The sequence below is a fragment of the Staurois parvus genome, unplaced genomic scaffold (genome assembly GCF_062004578.1).
Source record: "Staurois parvus isolate SC_StPar_1 unplaced genomic scaffold, SC_StPar_1.0 ptg002905l, whole genome shotgun sequence".
Taxonomy (NCBI): domain Eukaryota; kingdom Metazoa; phylum Chordata; class Amphibia; order Anura; family Ranidae; genus Staurois; species Staurois parvus.
Genome location: NW_028320701.1, coordinates 50,100 through 68,465, shown reverse-complemented (window position 1 = coordinate 68,465; position 18,366 = coordinate 50,100). Strand labels below are relative to the sequence as shown.

Below are 18,366 nucleotides of genomic sequence, written 5' to 3'. Positions count from 1 at the left end.
AACTAGGAACACTTGCGACATCTATTGGTGGAAAGGAGTTACTGCAGGGCACAGCTCCAGACTGAAAATTAGTATTTTATCAAAGACTGCTTTTTTTTCTGCTTTAACATAATTGGGTTAAATTGTGTTTTTTTTTACATGTAACCAGCTGAATTTTAATTTAACTACGACAAGTGTACTTTGGGCCCGCTGGTTCCGTAAGTACAGAGCACCCTTTTATTTTTACTCAGAATAAAATGGAACAAACCTCTTAGCACTTACCACAATTTCCGTCACCACCTCATGCTTGCTGAACCTGTAGAGGATGACATAGGCCGACACTCCAGCTACGCAGAAGATCCTGCTCTCTGGGCACCATGACATCATCTGGATGGCGAAAGGATCGTCTTCTACTATCTCTGCTGTCTGCTTCCCATCTCCCGCCTTCTGCTTCTCGAACACCTTGGAGGTCTTCAGCTTGTACAGCATCTGTAAGTTGACTGCAAGGCAACAGCATATGGAAAGTCAGAGCGGCATCACTTACACCGGGATCCCTGGCGGCAACGGTATAATTACGAGATCATTTATAGCACGATGAAATATTAATAAAGTGCCACCCAAAAAGTTGTAATTTCAATGTTTTTACACCTGGCTGAGTGAATCGTTTTTCAGGGCTTTATTGCAACATTACCACCATGAAGAATGAGATATCCCCAACATTTCTATATTAATATATATATATATATTTATATATATATATATATATATATATACAGTTGTGTTCAAAATAATAGCCGTCAGACATCACTAACCGGATCAATCGCTGTTTTTGGTAGAAATGATATTTCTACATGGCAAATAATTTCCTAGCAGGTGTAGTAGAGTCATAGAAATCCAACAGACCCGACAGTCATGACATGCATGCTGCTGATTCTGTGTCATTGAATCACTCATTGAAAGGGGCGTGTTCACAATAATAGCCGTGTGGAGTTCTATTAGTGACGTCATTCATTCTTTGATAAACAGGTGGCAATTATTGCCCTTATTTAAGGAAGGAAGGCAGCAAATGTTGGACATGCTGGTTACAGTGCATTTCTCTCTGAAATTCTGAGGAAAATGGGTCGTTCCAGACATTGTTCAGAAGAACAGCGTACCTTGATTAAAAAGTTGATTGGAGAGGGGAAAACATATAAAGAAGTGCAGAAAATGATCGGCTGCTCAGCTAAAATGATGGCAAATGCTTTAAAATGGCAACCAAAACCTGAAAGACGTGGAAGAAAGCGAAAAACTACCATTGGAATGGATAGAAGAATAGCCAAAATGGGGCGGACTCAGCCAACAATCAGCTCCAGGAAGATGAAAGAAGGTGTGACGTTCCCTGTGAGGACTGTTACAATTAGAAGATGCCGATGTGAAGCCAAGCTATCTGCAAGAAGTCCCCGCAAAGTCCCACTGTTGGAAAAAAGACGTGTGCTGAAGAGGTTACAATCTGCCAAAGAGCACATTGACCGGCCTAGAGAGAAATGGGGCAACATTTTGTGGACTAATGGAAGTAAGATTGTTCTTTTTGGGTCTAGTGGGCGGAGACAGTTTGTCAGACGACCCCCAAACACTGAATTCAAGCCACAGTACACTGTGAAGACCGTGAAGCATGGTGGTGCAAGCATCATGATATGGGGATGTTCCTCATACTACGGTGTTGGGCCTATTTATCGCATACCAGGGATCATGAATCAGTCTGAATCCATCAGAATACTTGAAGAGGTCATGCTGCCTTATGCTGAAGAGGAAATGCCCTTGAAATGGGTGTTCCAACAAGACAACGACCCCAAACACACCAGTAAAAGTGCAACATCTTGGTTCCAGACCAACAAGATGGACGTTATGGAGTGGCCAGCCCAATCCCCGGATCTTCATCCAATAGAAAACTTGTGGGGTGACATCAAAAATGCCATTTCTGAGGCAAAACCAAGAAATAGAGAAGAACTGTGGAATGTGGTCCAATCATCCTGGGCTGGAATACCTGATCACAGGGGCCAGAAGTTGGGTGACTCCATGCAACACAGATGTACAGCAGTTCTCAGAAACAGTGCGACTACAACCAAATATTCATGAAGTCATTCGAAGGAAAGCAACGGCTTATGTGAGATGTGACAGGAATTGGGCTGATCTGAGAGATGAAGGTGCAGGAGTTAGGGTGACCTGAGATGTGAAAATGCAGAAATTGGGGTGACCTGAGATGTGAAGGTGCAGGCATTGGGATGATCTGAGGAGTGAAGGTGCAGGAATTGGGGTGATCTGAGGGGGGAAGGTGCAGGAATTGGGGTGATCTGAGGGGTGAAGGTGCAGGAATTGGGGTGATCTGAGGGGTGAAAATGCAGGAACTGGGGCTGGCCTGAGATCTAACAATAAACATGTTTGTGAATCAGATAATATAGTAATTAATGAGTTTAATTTGCCATTAGTATCCAATGAGTGGCAGTTGTGTGGAAGAAAATGCCTTGTTGAGGTCAGAGGAGAATGGTTGGACTGGTTGGAGATGATAGAAAGGCAACAGGAACTCACGGCGATGTTTCCACCACCTTGTTGAATCTGTGCCATGAAGAATGAAGGCAGTTCTAAAGGAAAAAGGGGGCCAACCCGGTACTAGCAAGGTGGGCCTCATAAAGTGGCTGGTGAGTGTGTGTGACAGATACTCTATTGTTCACGCCACTGGCGAGGACACAGGGGCTCCATGAACCCCTATTGCCTGGGGGCCCCATGAATTGCCAGTCCGCCTCTGCACCACCTTAAACTTGTTATCTTAGTTTATCAATTTCCTTCTCTGATTGCGGCAAGACTAGGAAATAAAAGATCCAGCGAAGCGCGGAGATTGGATTCTCTCGGACAATGCTAGTAAAAATGGCCCTGACTTTGGTAAAGGTTGCTGACCCCTGCTGTATGATATACATAGAATTCCTGTCCTTGGGTATACACAGAACATTACACAGCAGCACCCATGAGACAGTGCATTCAGGGGCACTGCCCGAGGACCCGGGGTCAGTAGGGGACCCCATGAGATGCCCCTGGTACCTTTCATAGGCTTTTTTGGGTGTGGTTTGAGTGTGGGCGAGGAGCAGGGGCATCCCTAGGCAGGTCCGGGGGTGCGCGCCGTACCGGGTGACACCTTTTACACTGGGTGATACCGGACCCGCTCCACCAGGGGCGGATTGACTATTCGGGTACTTCCCAAGGGCCCGGGGTCACTACAAGGCCCCATGAGAGGCTCAGTCTGTCCCTTAAATAAGCAAGCATTGAGGGGACAGACAGTGAGGCAGGCACTTCGGACACCTCTCCTCCTCGGAGTTTCAGCAGAGGGGCGGGTCCACATCCCTGCTACGCGTGCTGAAGTCGGAGAGCTGGAGGGACGGGCAGAGTATGCAGCAGGTCAGTGTGTAATCCCCCGACCCTGGTGACAGCACTGCAGCTTCATGTAGTAGGTAGGGGGGAGAGAGAGAGGGGGGGAGAAAGGGGGGAGAGAGAAGGGGGAGAAAGGGGGGAGAGAGGGAGGGGGAGAAAGGGGGAGAGAGAGAGCAGGAAGAGAGAGGGGGGGAGAAAGAGGGAAGAAAGAGAGAGGGGGGGGAGAGGGCAGAGAGAGAGAGAGGGGGGGGGGAAGAGGGAAGAAAGAGAGAGGGAGAAGAAAGGGGGGAGAGGGGGAGGGGGAGAAAGGGGGAGAGAGGGAGCGGGAAGAGAGAGAGAGGGGGGGAGAAAGAGGGAAGAAAGAGAGAGGGGTGGGTGGGGGGGGGAAGAGGGCAGAGAGAGAAGGGGGATTGAGGGAAGAGATAGAGGGGGGGAGAAAGAGGGAAGAAAGAGAGAGGGGGGAGAGAGGGGGTGGAGAGAAGGAAGAGAGAGAAGGAGGGAAGAAAGAGAGGGAGGGGGAAGAGGGCAGAGAGAGAGGGGGGGAGAGGAGAAAGAGGGCAGAGAGAGAGAGGGGGGGGCAGAGAGAGAGGAGGTGGAGAGAGGAAAGAGAGAGAGAGAGGGGTGAGAGAGGAGAAAGAGGGCAGAGAGAGGGGGGGGCAGAGAGAGAGAGAGGAGGTGGAGAGAGGGAAGAGAGAGAGAGGGGTCGGAGAGAGGGAAGAGAGAGGGGGGCTTGCTTTAAAACTTACCTTTTGGTGGAGCTCGTGGAGAGATCAGTTAACCCCGTATAGGTTGCAAGCCGACGATCCCCTGCAGGATGGATCGGATCTGCGGATTGGGGAGGATAATGGATCGGACTCCGATCCATTATGCTCAATCCGCAGATCTGATCCATCCTGCGAGGATCTTCGGAGGGGGTGTCACTAAGTGTTACCGAACCGGGTGACACCAACCCTAGGGACGCCACTGGCGAGTACACAGGGGCCCCATGAACCCCTATTGCCCGGAGGGCCCCATGAGTTGCCAGCCCGCCTCTGCACCACCTTAAACTTGTTATCTTAGTTGATCAATTTCCTTCTCTGACTAGGAAATAAAAGATTCAGCGAAGCGCGGAGATTGGATTCCCTCGGACAATGAAGTAAGCGATGCATACGGAAAGCTCGGGGTGAAGGGTACAAGCCGGACAGGAAGGCAAGCTCTGTCACCTCTGGCTGGGCTATTTCTGGCGCTGCGGATCGGCGGCGGGCTCATCGCGTGGAAGTGATTTTATGCCGCTGCATGCAGCTGCGCTTCAATTGACCAACGAAGTGAGTCAACATCTCCAGGACATGTTGTAACCTAACCGAGGGAATAACTGCTGCTCGCTCAGATCCATTCCGCTGCATTCCACCATTCTTCTCTGGGCCAGATGTTATTGGATAACTAGCAAGAGATATGATACGTCTAAAGGAATTACATCTTCGCCGTACCACTGCAGAGATGGGTGCTGTTGTGTATGAGGACGGCTATGCCAGTAATGTCACCCTAATTATGAAGTGTATGGTGATTCCTAACAGAGACAGCAGTGCAGAAGAGCCACAGTCACATCATTAGGCAGGAAAGAGACACGCAGAAAAAACCTCCATATGTGACGGCAACGGTTCAAATGTCTAAAGAACATCACTGCCAATTAGAAAGAGACAGAAATCAAGAGTAATTAAAACCAACTAAAATGTAAATTTTAATTGGTCTTAATGATTCTTGACAGAATAAATGGATATATGTAAATTCACCATGTTTCTATTAATATATTGGTAGTGATAGTATTAGTGAAGTCCAAGTTTGCAGCGTTCATTTTGTTAGCGATGATCCTGATACTCAGCGTGAAAGAAAATGTAAATTCTGTATATACAGCGCCTTGAAAAAGTATTCATATTCCTCATGTTGTCATGTTACAACCAAAACTGTCAATGTATTTATTGGGATTGGATGTGACGGACCGACACAAAGTGGCCCATAATTGTGAAGTGGAAGGAAAATGAGAAATGGTTTCCAACATTTGTGACCAATAAATCTGTGAAAAGTGTGGTGGCATTTGTACTCGGCCCCCCAGAGTCAATACTTTGTAGGACCTCCTTTGGCTGCAATTCCAGCTGCAAGTCTTTGGGGATGTCTCTTTGCACATCTAGAGAGGGACATTTCTGCCCGTTCTTCTTTGCAGAATTGCTCAAGCGTGTCAGATTGGATGGAGAGCGTCTGGTAACAGCAATTTTCAGGTCTGGCCACAGATTCTCCATTAGATTTGGGTCTGGACTGTGACTGGGCCATTCTAACAAATGAAGATGCTTTGATCTAAACCATTCCATTGTCGCTCTGGCTGGATGTTTCGGGTCGTTGTCCTGCTGGAAGGGGAACCTCCACCATGGTCTCAGGTCTTTTGCCGACTCTAACAGGTTTTCTTCTAAGATTGCCCTGTATTTGGCTCCATCCATCTTCCTATCAACTCTGACCAGCTTCCCTGTCCCTGTTTAAGAAAATCATCCCCCAAACATGATGCTGCCACCACCATGTTTCACGGTGGGGATGGTGTGTTCAGGGTGATGGGCAATGTTAGTTTTCCCCCACATATAGCGTTTTGGTTGCATTTTGGTCTCCTCTGACCAGAGCCCCTTCTTCCACATGTTTGCTGTGTCTCCCACATGGCTTCTCACAAACTGCAAACGGGACTTCTTATGGCTTTCCTCCAACAATGGCTTTCTTCTTGTCACTCCTCCATAAAGGTCAGATTTGTGGAGTGCAGGACTAATAGTTGTCCTGAGGACAGATTCTCCCCCCTGAGCTGTGATCTCTGCAGCTCCTCCAGAGTTCCCATGGGCCTCTTGGCTGCTTCTCTGATGAATGCTCTCCTTGCCCGGCCGGTCAGTTTAGGTGGATGGCCATGTCTTGGTAGGTTGGCAGTTGTGCCGTACTCTTTCCATTTTCGGATGATGAATTGAACACAGTGCTCTGTGAGATGGTCAAAGCTTGGGAGATTTTTTTATAACCTGACCCTGCTTTAAACTTCTCCACAACTTTATCCCTGACCTGTCTGGTGTGTTCCTTGGCCTTCATGATGCTGTTTGTTCACTAATGTTCTCTAACAAACCTCTGAGGGTCCACAGAACAGCTGGATTTATACTGAGATCACATGACACACAGGTGGACTCTATTTACTAATTAGGTCACTTCTGAAGGCAATTGGTTCCGCTATATTTTAGTTAGGGGTATCAGAGTAAAAGGAGCTGTATACAAATGCCGCCACACTTTTCACATATTTATTTGTAAAAAAATTTTAAACCATTTATTTTCCTTCTACTCAACAATTATGTACCACTTTGTGTTGGTCTATCACATAAAATCCCAATAAATTACATTTAGGTTTTTGGTTGTAACATGACAATATGTGGAACATTTCAAGGGGTGTGAAGACTTTTTCAAGGCACTGTACATGTACTTCATTTTGTATGCGTTGCCCACTGCAGCCAATGTCCTTGGCATCATACTTACTCTTCTGCCACGTCCTCACATTCCTAAGAGTCTGAGAAGAAACGAGTCCACCTTTGTACTGCCTTCAATTGTTATATTAATGGGATACCTATGTAAGCACCATTATAGAAAAACTTCAACGTAACAAACCAATTTTTATTTTTAAAAAATAACGGACATGATATACTTACCTGTTATGTGCAATGGTGTTGTACAAAGCAGTCCTGATCCTCCTCTTCTGGAGTCCCCCACCAGCGCTCCAAGTTCCTCCCCCCATCCGAGTGCCCCCGTAGCAAGCCACTTGCTAAGGGAGCACTCATGCAGGCTTGCTCCACAGAGTGCTGCATTGCCCCACCCCCTCTTCACTGGCTGTGTTTGAGAGCCGTGGAAGCCAATGGCTCCCACTGCTGTCTTTGAGCCAATGAGGAGGGAGAGAGTCTCTGCTCTTGTGCACAACGCTGGATCGAGATCGGGCTCAGGTAAGTATTATGGGGGGACTGGGGGGGGAGCTTCATGCAGAAGGTTTTTTACCCTAATGCACAGAATGCATTAAAGCGGAGCTTCATCCAAAAAAGGGAAGTCCTCTTCCCCCTCTACTACCATGTTTGAGGCATCTAGACAGGTAACTGCTCCCACTTCCATTTGGATCGCCTAGTTCCCCTCTCCCTCCCATCACGTCACAGGTCCCAGAAGACTGTGGGACCATTCACAAAGTGCAGTGCGGCTCGAGCATGCGCAGCGGGCAGCCGGCTATGAAGTTGAATGTAGCATAGCCGGATACCCACAGTTAGGATGCCAAGGCTGGAAACCTGAAGGCTAGTGAAGAACCCGGGCGAAGACGGTTTTGAACCCAGGACAGGTGAGTATCCATTTCCAGAGTGAAGATCCGCTTTAAGATAAAAAAACATTCAGTCTTCAGAACCACTTTAAATGCGCCGAATAAACAGAACAGTGATTTGGAAAGATGCTGAGTGTATCTTTTTGTGTCTGTTCCCTACTGCGGTAGTTATTAATACTTTGGAACCATGAATCAATATGAAGATAAGAGTTGCCTTTCTATAAAATTTCCAAGACCCCAGTGACTCGAGATCTGGTTTCTCTACATTTATTTTTAGTATATTCATGGTATAGGGTATAGCATCATTCAAGTTTCGAAAATATATCCTCTTCAAGACATGGATAAAACAAATCCTAATGCCTGAACACAGTTTTGTAACTTTGACATGTTAATAAAACCAGCGGTGGACAGACAACTCATGGGGCCCCCGGGCAATAGGGGATCATGGGGCCCCTGTGTCCTTGCCCAAACTCAAAAAAGCCTATGAAAAAGGTACCAGAGGCATCTCATGGGGCCCCCTACTGACCCCAGGCCCTCAGGCAGTGCCCGAGTTTCCAAATGGTCAGTCCGCCCCTGAAAAAAACTGTACAGATCATCACAACTAGTTGATCTACAATCAAGAGAAGACTTCACGAGAGCAAATACAGAGGGTTCACCACAAGGTGCAAATACGGAGGGTTCACATGGTGCAAATCATTCATAAACCTGCAGAATAGAAAAGCCAGATTAGACTTTGCCAAAAAACATCTAAACAAGCCGGACCAGATCTGGAAAAGAATTCTTTGGACGGATGAAACTAAGATGAATCTGTACCAGAATGACGGGAAGGATAATGTGCAGAGAAGGCTTGGAACAGATCATGATCCAAAGCACACAACGTCATCTGTAAAACATGGTGGAGGCAGGGTGATGGCATGGGCGGAGGCAGGGTGATGGCATGGTAGAGGTAGTGTGATGGCATGGGCATGCATGGCTTCCAGTGGCATTAGGTCATTGGTGTTTATTGAAGATGTGACAGAAGACAGAAGCAGCCGCATTAATTCTGCCATGTTTACAGATATACTGTCAGTCCAGATTCAGCCAAATGCAGCAAAGTTGATTAGAAGGCGCTTCATAGTACAGATGGACAATGATCCAAAACACACTGCAAAAGCAACCCAGGAGCTTTTGAAGGAAAAGAAGTGGAATATTCTGCAATGGCCGAGTCAATCACCTGATCTCAACCCCATTGAGCATGCATTTCACTTGCTGAAGGCAAAACTAAAGGCAGAAAGACCCACAAAGAACACCTGAAGACAGCTGCAGTTAGAGCCTGGCAAAGCATCAGAAAGGAGGAAACCCAGTCTTTGGTCATGTCCATGGGTTCCAGACTTCAGGCAAAGCATCATAAAGGAGGAAACCCAGTCTTTGGTAATGTCCATGGGTTCCAGACTTCAGGCAAAGCATCAGAAAGGAGGAAACCCAGTCTATGGTCGTGTCCATGGGTTCCAGACTTCAGGCAAAGCATCATAAAGGAGGAAACCCAGTCTTTGGTCATGCCCATGGGTTCCAGACTGCAGGCAAAGCATCAGAAAGGAGGAAACCCAGTCGTTGGTCATGTCCATGGGTTCCCGACTGCAGGCAAAGCATCAGAAAAGAGGAAACCCAGTCTTTGGTCATGTCCATGGGTCCACGACTTCAGGCAAAGCATCAGAAAGGAAGAAACCCAGTCTTTGGTAATGTCCATGGGTCCCAGACTTCAGGCAAAGCATCATAAAGGAGGAAACCCAGTCTTTGGTCACGTCCATGGGTCCACGACTTCAGGCAAAGCATCAGAAAGGAGGAAACCCAGTCTTTGGTCATGTCCATGGGTCCACGACTTCAGGCAAAGCATCAGAAAGGAGGAAACCCAGTCTTTGGTCATATCCATGGGTTCACGACTTCAGGCAAAGCATCAGAATGGAGGAAACCCAGTCTTTGGTCATGTCCATGGGTCCCAGACTTCAGGCAAAGCTTCAGAAAAGAGGAAACCCAGTCTTTGGTCATGTCCATGGGTCCAAGACTTCAGGCAAAGCATCAGAAAGGAGGAAACCCAGTCTTTGGTAATGTCCATGGGTCCCAGACTGCAGGCAAAGCTTCAGAAAAGAGGAAACCCAGTCTTTGGTCATGTCCATGGGTCCAAGACTTCAGGCAAAGCATCAGAAAGGTGGACACCCAGTCTTTGGTCATGTCCATGGGTCCCAGACTTCAGGCAAAGCATCAGAAAGGAGGAAACCCAGTCTTTGGTCATGTCCATGGGTCCACGACTTCAGGCAAAGCATCAGAAAGGAGGAAACCCAGTCTTTGGTCATGTCCATGGGTTCACGACTTCAGGCAAAGCATCAGAATGGAGGAAACCCAGTCTTTGGTCACGTCCATGGGTTCCAGACTTCAGGCAAAGCATCAGAAAGGAGGAAACCCAGTCTTTGGTCATGTCCATGGGTTCACGACTTCAGGCAAAGCATCAGAATGGAGGAAACCCAGTCTTTGGTCATGTCCATGGGTCCAAGACTTCAGGCAGCCATTGCCAGTAAAGGATTCTCAACAAAATATTACAAATTAAAATTTTATTTATGATTATATTCATTTGTCCAATTACATTTGAAAATGGTTGCACTTCCTAAAATGTGTACTTGATATTTATGTTGAATTAAAGCTAAACGTCTGCACTTCAAATTCATTTGGATTGTTTTGTTTCAAGTTATTCTGGTGGCATACAGAGCCAAAAGTATGAAAACTGTGCCTGTGTCCAAATATATATGTATATCAGTATATATTTTACATGAGAAAACAGAAACATTGTTACTTACTTGCAGATGCATCCCAGAATTTGACCGATCCATCGGCATGCCTGGGAACAGAATGTGAACAACGGTAAATCCACAGGAATAGCGCTGGCTCATACGGTCTTATCGATAAAAGGACGGGGATGACAATAACAAGAAATACAGTTCAGAACAAATTAGAAAGATGTCACAAGTCAGTCAAACGTTCACTTTGTTCCTCCTCCAACCTGGCAGTGATTTCCCACACCGACCACGCTCAGGTCCAGCAAGACAAAGGATATAATATAAGAAGATACAATATATCCTGGACCTGAGCGTGGTCGGTGTGGGAAATCACTGCCAGGTTGGAGGAGGAACAAAGTGAACGTTTGACTGACTTGTGACATCTTTCTAATTTGTTCTGATCTCCAGGCAAACAGATGGATACACAGATGGAATTCATATATGAAAGCTGTTTTACCTGCCAAAGGATTTGTTTTTCTGTCTAATCGGGGCTTTAAATAGCGCTGCCTTGCCGTCTGACAGGGGCGGGGACCTGATTTTTCTTCTGCAGTTTCACTTTCACATACAGGCCCCCATCCTAAATACATACAGGCCCCCATCCTAAATACATACGGGCCTTCTTCCTCCTTGATAAGCGTCTGATATATATTTTGGGGAGGGGGGGATCTGCACTGCATTATTACCAAAATAAAGGAAGCTTGAAGGAAAATGTGAATGAATTGCATTTTGTATGGTAGAGATGAGCCACTTTATAGGCAGGTTTAGGGGACTCCTTTCCCTCAGGTTTGTTTCAAAGGAGTAGTATGAATGTTGTACTATAAAGAGGTATTAACTTTCTCTTAAAAAAAAAAAGGTCTCCCTGCAGGTTAACCTCTTGGCGCCGGCCAAACGCGAATGTGCGGCCTCCCGATGTCTGGGCCTAGACGCCGAGCGGCCGCACATTTGCGTTCTATTAAAAAAGATATATGAACTGAGAGCGCTCCCAGCACACATGTCCGGTACTCACAGAAAGGTCCCGATCTCCTCTGTCGATCGGGACCTACCCGATCATGTGACCACGGTGACGTCGTGTCACGGCAGTCACATGACTCTAAACCCCACCCCCCCTCCTGGCTTCTGAAACCCTTAAAGGGCTGGGAGGCGCCGGCGCCAAGGGGTTAAGGGCAGCATGGTGGCTAGGAGGCTAGCATTTCCACCCAGCAGCACAAGGGTCGCTGGTTTGAATCCCAACCACGGCACTACCTTCCTGGAGTTTGCATGTTCTCTCTGTGCCTGTGTGGGTTTCCTCCCACACTCCAAAGACATGCTGGGAGGTTAATTGACTCCTGTCTAAATTGGCCCTAGTATGTGTAGGTATGAATGTGAGTTAGGGACCTTAGATTGTACGCTCCTTGAGGGTTAGGGACCTTCGATTGTACGTCCCTTGAGGGTTAGGGATCTTAGATTGTACGCCCCTTGAGGGTTAGGGACCTTAGATTGTACGTCCCTTGAGGGTTAGGGACCTTAGATTGTACGCCCCTTGAGGGTTAGGGACCTTAGATTGTACGCCCCTTGAGGGTTAGGGACCTTAGATTGCATGCCCCTTGAGGTTTAGGGACCTTAGATTGTACGCTTCTTGAGGTTTAGGGACCTTAGATTGTATGCTCCTTGAGGTTTAGGGACCTTAGATTGTACGTCCCTTGAGGGTTAGGGACCTTAGATTGTACGCCCCTTGAGGGTTAGGGACCTTAGATTGTACGCCCCTTGAGGGTTAGGGACCTTAGATTGTACGTCCCTTGAGGGTTAGGGACCTTAGATTGTACGTCCCTTGAGGGTTAGGGACCTTAGATTGTATGTCCCTTGAAGGTTAGGGACCTTAGATTGTACGTCCCTTGAAGGTTAGGGACCTTAGATTGTACGTCCCTTGAGGGTTAGGGACCTTAGATTGTACGTCCCTTGAGGGTTAGGGACCTTAGATTGTACGCCCCTTGAGGGTTAGGGACCTTAGATTGTACGCCCCTTGAGGGTTAGGGACCTTAGATTGCATGCCCCTTGAGGTTTAGGGACCTTAGATTGTACGCTTCTTGAGGTTTAGGGACCTTAGATTGTATGCTCCTTGAGGTTTAGGGACCTTAGATTGTACGTCCCTTGAGGGTTAGGGACCTTAGATTGTACGCCCCTTGAGGGTTAGGGACCTTAGATTGTACGCCCCTTGAGGGTTAGGGACCTTAGATTGTACGTCCCTTGAGGGTTAGGGACCTTAGATTGTACGTCCCTTGAGGGTTAGGGACCTTAGATTGTATGTCCCTTGAAGGTTAGGGACCTTAGATTGTACGTCCCTTGAAGGTTAGGGACCTTAGATTGTACGTCCCTTGAGGGTTAGGGACCTTAGATTGCATGCCCCTTGAGGGTTAGGGACCTTAGATTGTACGCTTCTTGAAGTTTAGGGACCTTAGATTGTACGCTCCTTGAGGTTTAGGGACCTTAGATTGTACGTCCCTTGAGGGTTAGGGACCTTCTACGTACGTCCCTTGAGGTTTAGGGACCTTAGATTGTACGCTCCTTGAGGTTTAGGGACCTTAGATTGTATGCTCCTTGAGGTTTAGGGACCTTAGATTGTACGCTCCTTGAGGTTTAGGGACTGATGTGAATGTACAATGTAAATACAGTATATATGTAAAGTGCTGCTAAAATTGATGGAGCTATGTAAGTACCTGAAATAAAAATAAAAAAACTATTTACTATTATGCACCACAATTTATCACATTATTACACACTTACCTGTGAAGTGGATCCCTCCAGCAATGATAGGCTTCCATTTTCACCCGGTCCTATTTCTGGGTTTGCAGACTCTGGCAGTTTCCGCGATGACATCACTTCCTTGCATCGGACCGGGAGTCACAATTGTAGCACAGTGCTCTGAATGGACGGCACACTCGGAGGGTGCCATCCAATGAGAGTGCACTGCGCTTGTGGCAATGATGTCACCGGCTCCTACGAAAGTCAGTATCTCCTAAACGGTGCACATTTAGGAGATTTTACTGTACCTACAGGCAGTGGCGTCCTGAGGCAGGTGCGGGGGGTGAGGCCCGCACCGGGTGACACCGACCGATCCATCCTGCGGGGATCGTCGACTTTCTTACAACTTTCCTTTTTCATGGAGCGGATCCGATGTCACCCCGTATAGGTTGCATGCCGACGATCCCCACAGGATGTATGGGATCTGAGGATTGGGGAGCATAATGGATCAGAAACCGATCCATTATGTTCAATCCGCAGATCCGATCCATATTGCTTTGTATCAATGGTTCAGGCTGGTGGTGGTGGTGTCATGGAGTGGGGGATCCATCCTGCCTTGTATCAATGGATCAGGCTGGTGGTGTCATGGTGTGGGGGATATTTTGGTGGCACTAGCAAGGTGTACCTAATAAAGTGGCCAGCAGGGGCGGACTGACAACTCATGGGGCCCCCGGGCAATAGGGGATCATGGGGCCCCTGTGTCCTTGCCCAAACTCAAAAAAGCCTATGAAAAAAGGTACCATGGGCATCTCACGGGGTCCCCTACTGACCCCGGGCCCTCGGGCAGTGCCCGGGTTTCCAAATGGTCAGTCCGCCCCTGGTGGCCAGTGAGTGTATATGTAAAGTGCTGTGAAAAATGACAGCGCCATATACAGTGGATATAAAAAGTCTTCACACCCCTGTTAAAATGTCAAGTTTCTGTGATGTAAAAAAATGAGACAAAGATAACTCCTTTTAGAACTTTTTCCACCTTTAATGTGACCTATAAACTGTACAACTCAGCTGAACAACAAACTGAAATCTTTTAGGCGGAGGGAAGTAAAAATAAAAAACTAAAATAATTTGGTTGCATAAGTGTTCACACCCTTACACTAATCCTATGTTGAAGCCCCTTTTGATGTGATTCCGGCACTCAGTCTTTTTGGGGAGGAGTCTATCAGCATGACACATCCTGACTCGGCAATATTTTCCCGCTCTTCCTTGCAGAAACACCAAAAATCTGTCAGATTGCGTGTCATATCCTGCGCACAGCCCTCTTCCAATCACCTCACAGATCTTCCATCGGATTCAGGTCTGGGCTCTGGCTGGGCCATTCCACAACTTTCCTCTTCTTCTGGTGAAGCCATTCCTTTGTGGATTTGGATGGATGCTTTGGGCCGTTGTCATGCTGATGGATGAAGTTCCTCTTCATGTTCAGCTTTCTAGCAGAAGCCGGAAGGTTTTGTGACGATATTGACTGGTATTTGGAACTGTTCATAATTCCCTCTACCTGGACTAAGGCCCCAGTTCCAGCTGAAGAAAAACAGCCCCAAAGCGTGATGCTGCCACCACCATGCTTCACAGTGGGTATGGTGTTCTTCTGGTGATGTGCATGTTGTTTTTGCGCCAAACATATCTTTTGGAATTATGTCCAAAAAGTCCAACCTTGGTCTCATCAGACCAGAACACATTTCCCCGCATGCTTTTGGGAGACTTCAGATGTGTTTTTGCAAAATTTAGCCGGACTTCGATGTTTTTCTTCGTAAGAAAAGGCTTCCGTCTGCCACTCTGCCCCATAGACCAGACATATGAAGAACACAGGAGATTGTTGTCACATGGACCACACAGCCAGGACTTGCCAGATATACCTGCAGATCCTTTCATGTTGCTGTTGGCCTCTTGGCCGCCTCCCAGACCAGTTTTCTTCTCGTCTTTTCATCCATTTTGGAGGGACGTCCAGTTCTTGGTGATGTCACTATTGGTGAGGTCACTGTTGGTGAGGTCACTGTTGGGGAGGTCACTGTTGGGGATGTCACTGTTGGTGAGGACACTGTTGGTGAGGTCACTGTTGGTGAGGTCACTGTTGGTGAGGTCACTGTTGGGGATGTCACTGTTGGTGAGGTCACTGTTGGTGAGGTCACTGTTGGTGGTGTCACTGTTGGTGAGGTCACTGTTGGTGGTGTCACTGTTGGTGATGTCACTGTTGGTGGTGTCACTGTTGGTGATGTCACTGTTGGTGAGGTCACTGTTGGTGAGGTCACTGTTGGTGAGGTTACTGTTGGTGAGGTCACTGTTGGTGATGTTACTGTTGGTGAGGTCACTGTTGGTGAGGTCACTGTTGGTGAGGTCACTGTTGGTGATGTCACTGTTGGTGAGGTCACTGTTGGTGAGGTCACTGTTGGTGAGGTCACTGTTGGTGAGGTCACTGTTGGTGATGTTACTGTTGGTGAGGTCACTGTTGGTGATGTCACTGTTGGTGATGTCAATGTTGCGCCATATTTCCTCCACTTGATGATGACTGTCTTCACTGTGTTCCATGGGATATCTAATGCCTTGGAAATTCTTTTGCCTCCTTCTCCTGACTGATACCTTTTAACAATGACATCCCTCCGATGCTTTGGAAGCTCTCTGCGGACCATGGCTTTTGCTGTAGGATGCGACTAAGAAAATATCAGGAAAGACCTACTAGAACAGCTGAACTTTATTTGGGGTTAATCAGAGGCACTTTGAGGCTAGCTTCACACCTGTGCAGTTTGCGTTTGACCCGTTTCTGCACTGCATTTTGCATTGCATTTTGTGTTGTTGCACCTGCATTTTTACCGCATTTTTTTTTTCTTGTTGCTACGAAGATTTAAAACGCATCAAAAACACATTAAAAAACGTAGCAAAAACACATACAAAACCCACTACCTGCATTTCTGCAGCGTTTCCATTGAAGTCTATAGAACCAAAAATGCAACTTTTTCCATTCAAAAAAGTCCCCGACCCTTTCCAAAAAACGTGAACGCATCCATTGGAAATCCTGTTATATGGACTGTAGTGCATTTCTGCAAAACATTGCGGAAAACGCTTAGGTGTGAACCCAGGGCGAATGATGACGGGTGTGTACTGACTCCTCTTTAACATGATTTTAAATGTGATTGCTTAATTCTGAACACAGTTACATCCCCAGTTATAAGAGGGTGTGCACACTTATGCAACCACATTATTTTATTTTTTATGTTTACTCCCCCCCAAGGCTGGCCATACACTATACAATTTCCAGTCCAATTTCTGCCCAATTTCCTTTAGATTCACCTTAAACTGTGTAGTACAAGAGCCCGCCTGATTGGATACAAACGAAAGTGTTGTTAGGTTTGATCTCTTATTATATGGTTTTTGGTAAATCTAAAATAAAAATCTCAAGAAAATTGTATCATGTATGGCCAGCCATAAAGATTTCAGTTTGTTTTTCAATTGAGTTGTACAGTTTACAGGTCACATTAAAAGGTGGAAAAAGTTCTGAAATTATTTATTTTTGTCATTTTTTTTACATCACAAAAACCGGACATTTTAACTGGGGCGTGAAGACTTTTTATATCCACTGTAAGTACCTGTAATGAATGATAAAACTACACATAATCCTGTGCATGTAAACTAAGACCTCTGCTTTTCCTGAACGATTGCAATCGGGACTTACATGGGTTCATTTTGATGGACCGCAACGCCTAGATTTTCTATTTGCTGCGCTGGGTTTAGGTCGCAGCTGCCTTGAATGACCTCGGTGCAGAAAGCAGACCTAGACTCAGACAACCTTCTCCGTCATACAGTGTGAAGCAGGTCAGCTGTGAATGAAAGATCACTTACAGGAGGCATTCTGCAGCTGCGCTTTTGCCTTGGCCCAATTTTTTTTTTATTTGTTACACAGCACTGAGCGCTTCTTCCCGTTCCTGGACCTGCCCTCTGATGACACCAACAATGTGGTCCGCCTGACAGTGCCCTGCGAGGGAAGAAGAGCGGAGGGTGCCTAGGCACTGCCACATATTACTGTGCTCTGCTCAGAAATCATATGCTGGAGGAACATTTTGTACTGAATAATCCATCACATTAAAGACGTAGTAAACCGCAGCTTTACCTCCTTCCAGTCTGGACACTTTCCCCCCCTTCCAGTCCGGACACTTTCCCCCCCATCCAGTCCGGACGCTTTCCCCCCCATCCAGTCCGGACGCTTTCCCCCCCATCCAGTCCGGACGCTTTCCCCCCCCATCCAGTCCGGACGCTTTCCCCCCCCATCCAGTCCGGACGCTTTCCCCCCCTTCCAGTCCGGACACTTTCCCCCCCTTCCAGTCCGGACACTTCCCCCCCCAGTCCGGACACTTTCCCCCCCTTCCAGTCCGGACACTTTCCCCCCCTTCCAGTCTGGACACTTTCCCCCCCTTCCAGTCCGGACGCTTTCCCCCCCTTCCTGTCCGGACACTCCCACCCCCTTCCAATCCGGACACTACCACCCCCTTCCAGTCCGGACACTTTCCCCCCCTTCCAGTCCGGACACTTTCCCCCCTTCCAGTCCGGACACTTTCCCCCCTTCCAGTCCAGACACTTTCCCCCCCCTTCCAGTCCGGACACTTTCCCCCCTTCCAGTCTGGACACTTTCCCCCCCTTCCAGTCCGGACACTTTCCCCCCTTCCAGTCTGGACACTTTCCCCCCCTTCCAGTCCGGACACTTTCCCCCCTTCCAGTCCGGACACTTTCACCCCCTTCCAGTCCGGACACTTTCACCCCCTTCCAGTCCGGACACTTTCCCCCCTTCCAGTCTGGACACTTTCCCCCCCTTCCAGTCCGGACACTTTCCCCCCTTCCAGTCCGGACACTTTCCCCCCCTTCCAGTCCGGACACTTTCCCCCCCTTCCAGTCCGGACACTTTCCCCCCCTTCCAGTCCGGACACTTTTCCCCCCTTCCAGTCCGGACACTTTCCCCCCTTCCAGTCCGGACGCTTTTTCCCCCTTCCAGTCCAGACACCTCCCCCCCCTTCCAGTCCGGACACTTTCACCCCCTTCCAGTCCAGACCAATTTCCAGCTTGCAGTGCTATCACACTGTGAATAAC

General features: G+C 47.6%; 1 protein-coding gene across 1 annotated transcript in view; it reads right to left on the bottom strand.

The window, feature by feature from the left end:
• The window catches only part of LOC149428942 (syntaxin-binding protein 5-like), a gene marked incomplete at its 3' end in the record, with an annotated part of 129,434 nt that overhangs the window by 64,299 nt on the left and 46,769 nt on the right, over nucleotides 1-18,366 (bottom strand). Inside the window, exons 7-8 of the mRNA XM_089666910.1 lie at nucleotides 10,546-10,586; nucleotides 262-479 (exon numbers count right to left, since the gene is read on the bottom strand). Coding sequence (XP_089523036.1) covers nucleotides 262-479; nucleotides 10,546-10,586 — 259 coding nt within the window. The remainder of the gene's footprint in view (nucleotides 1-261; nucleotides 480-10,545; nucleotides 10,587-18,366) is intronic.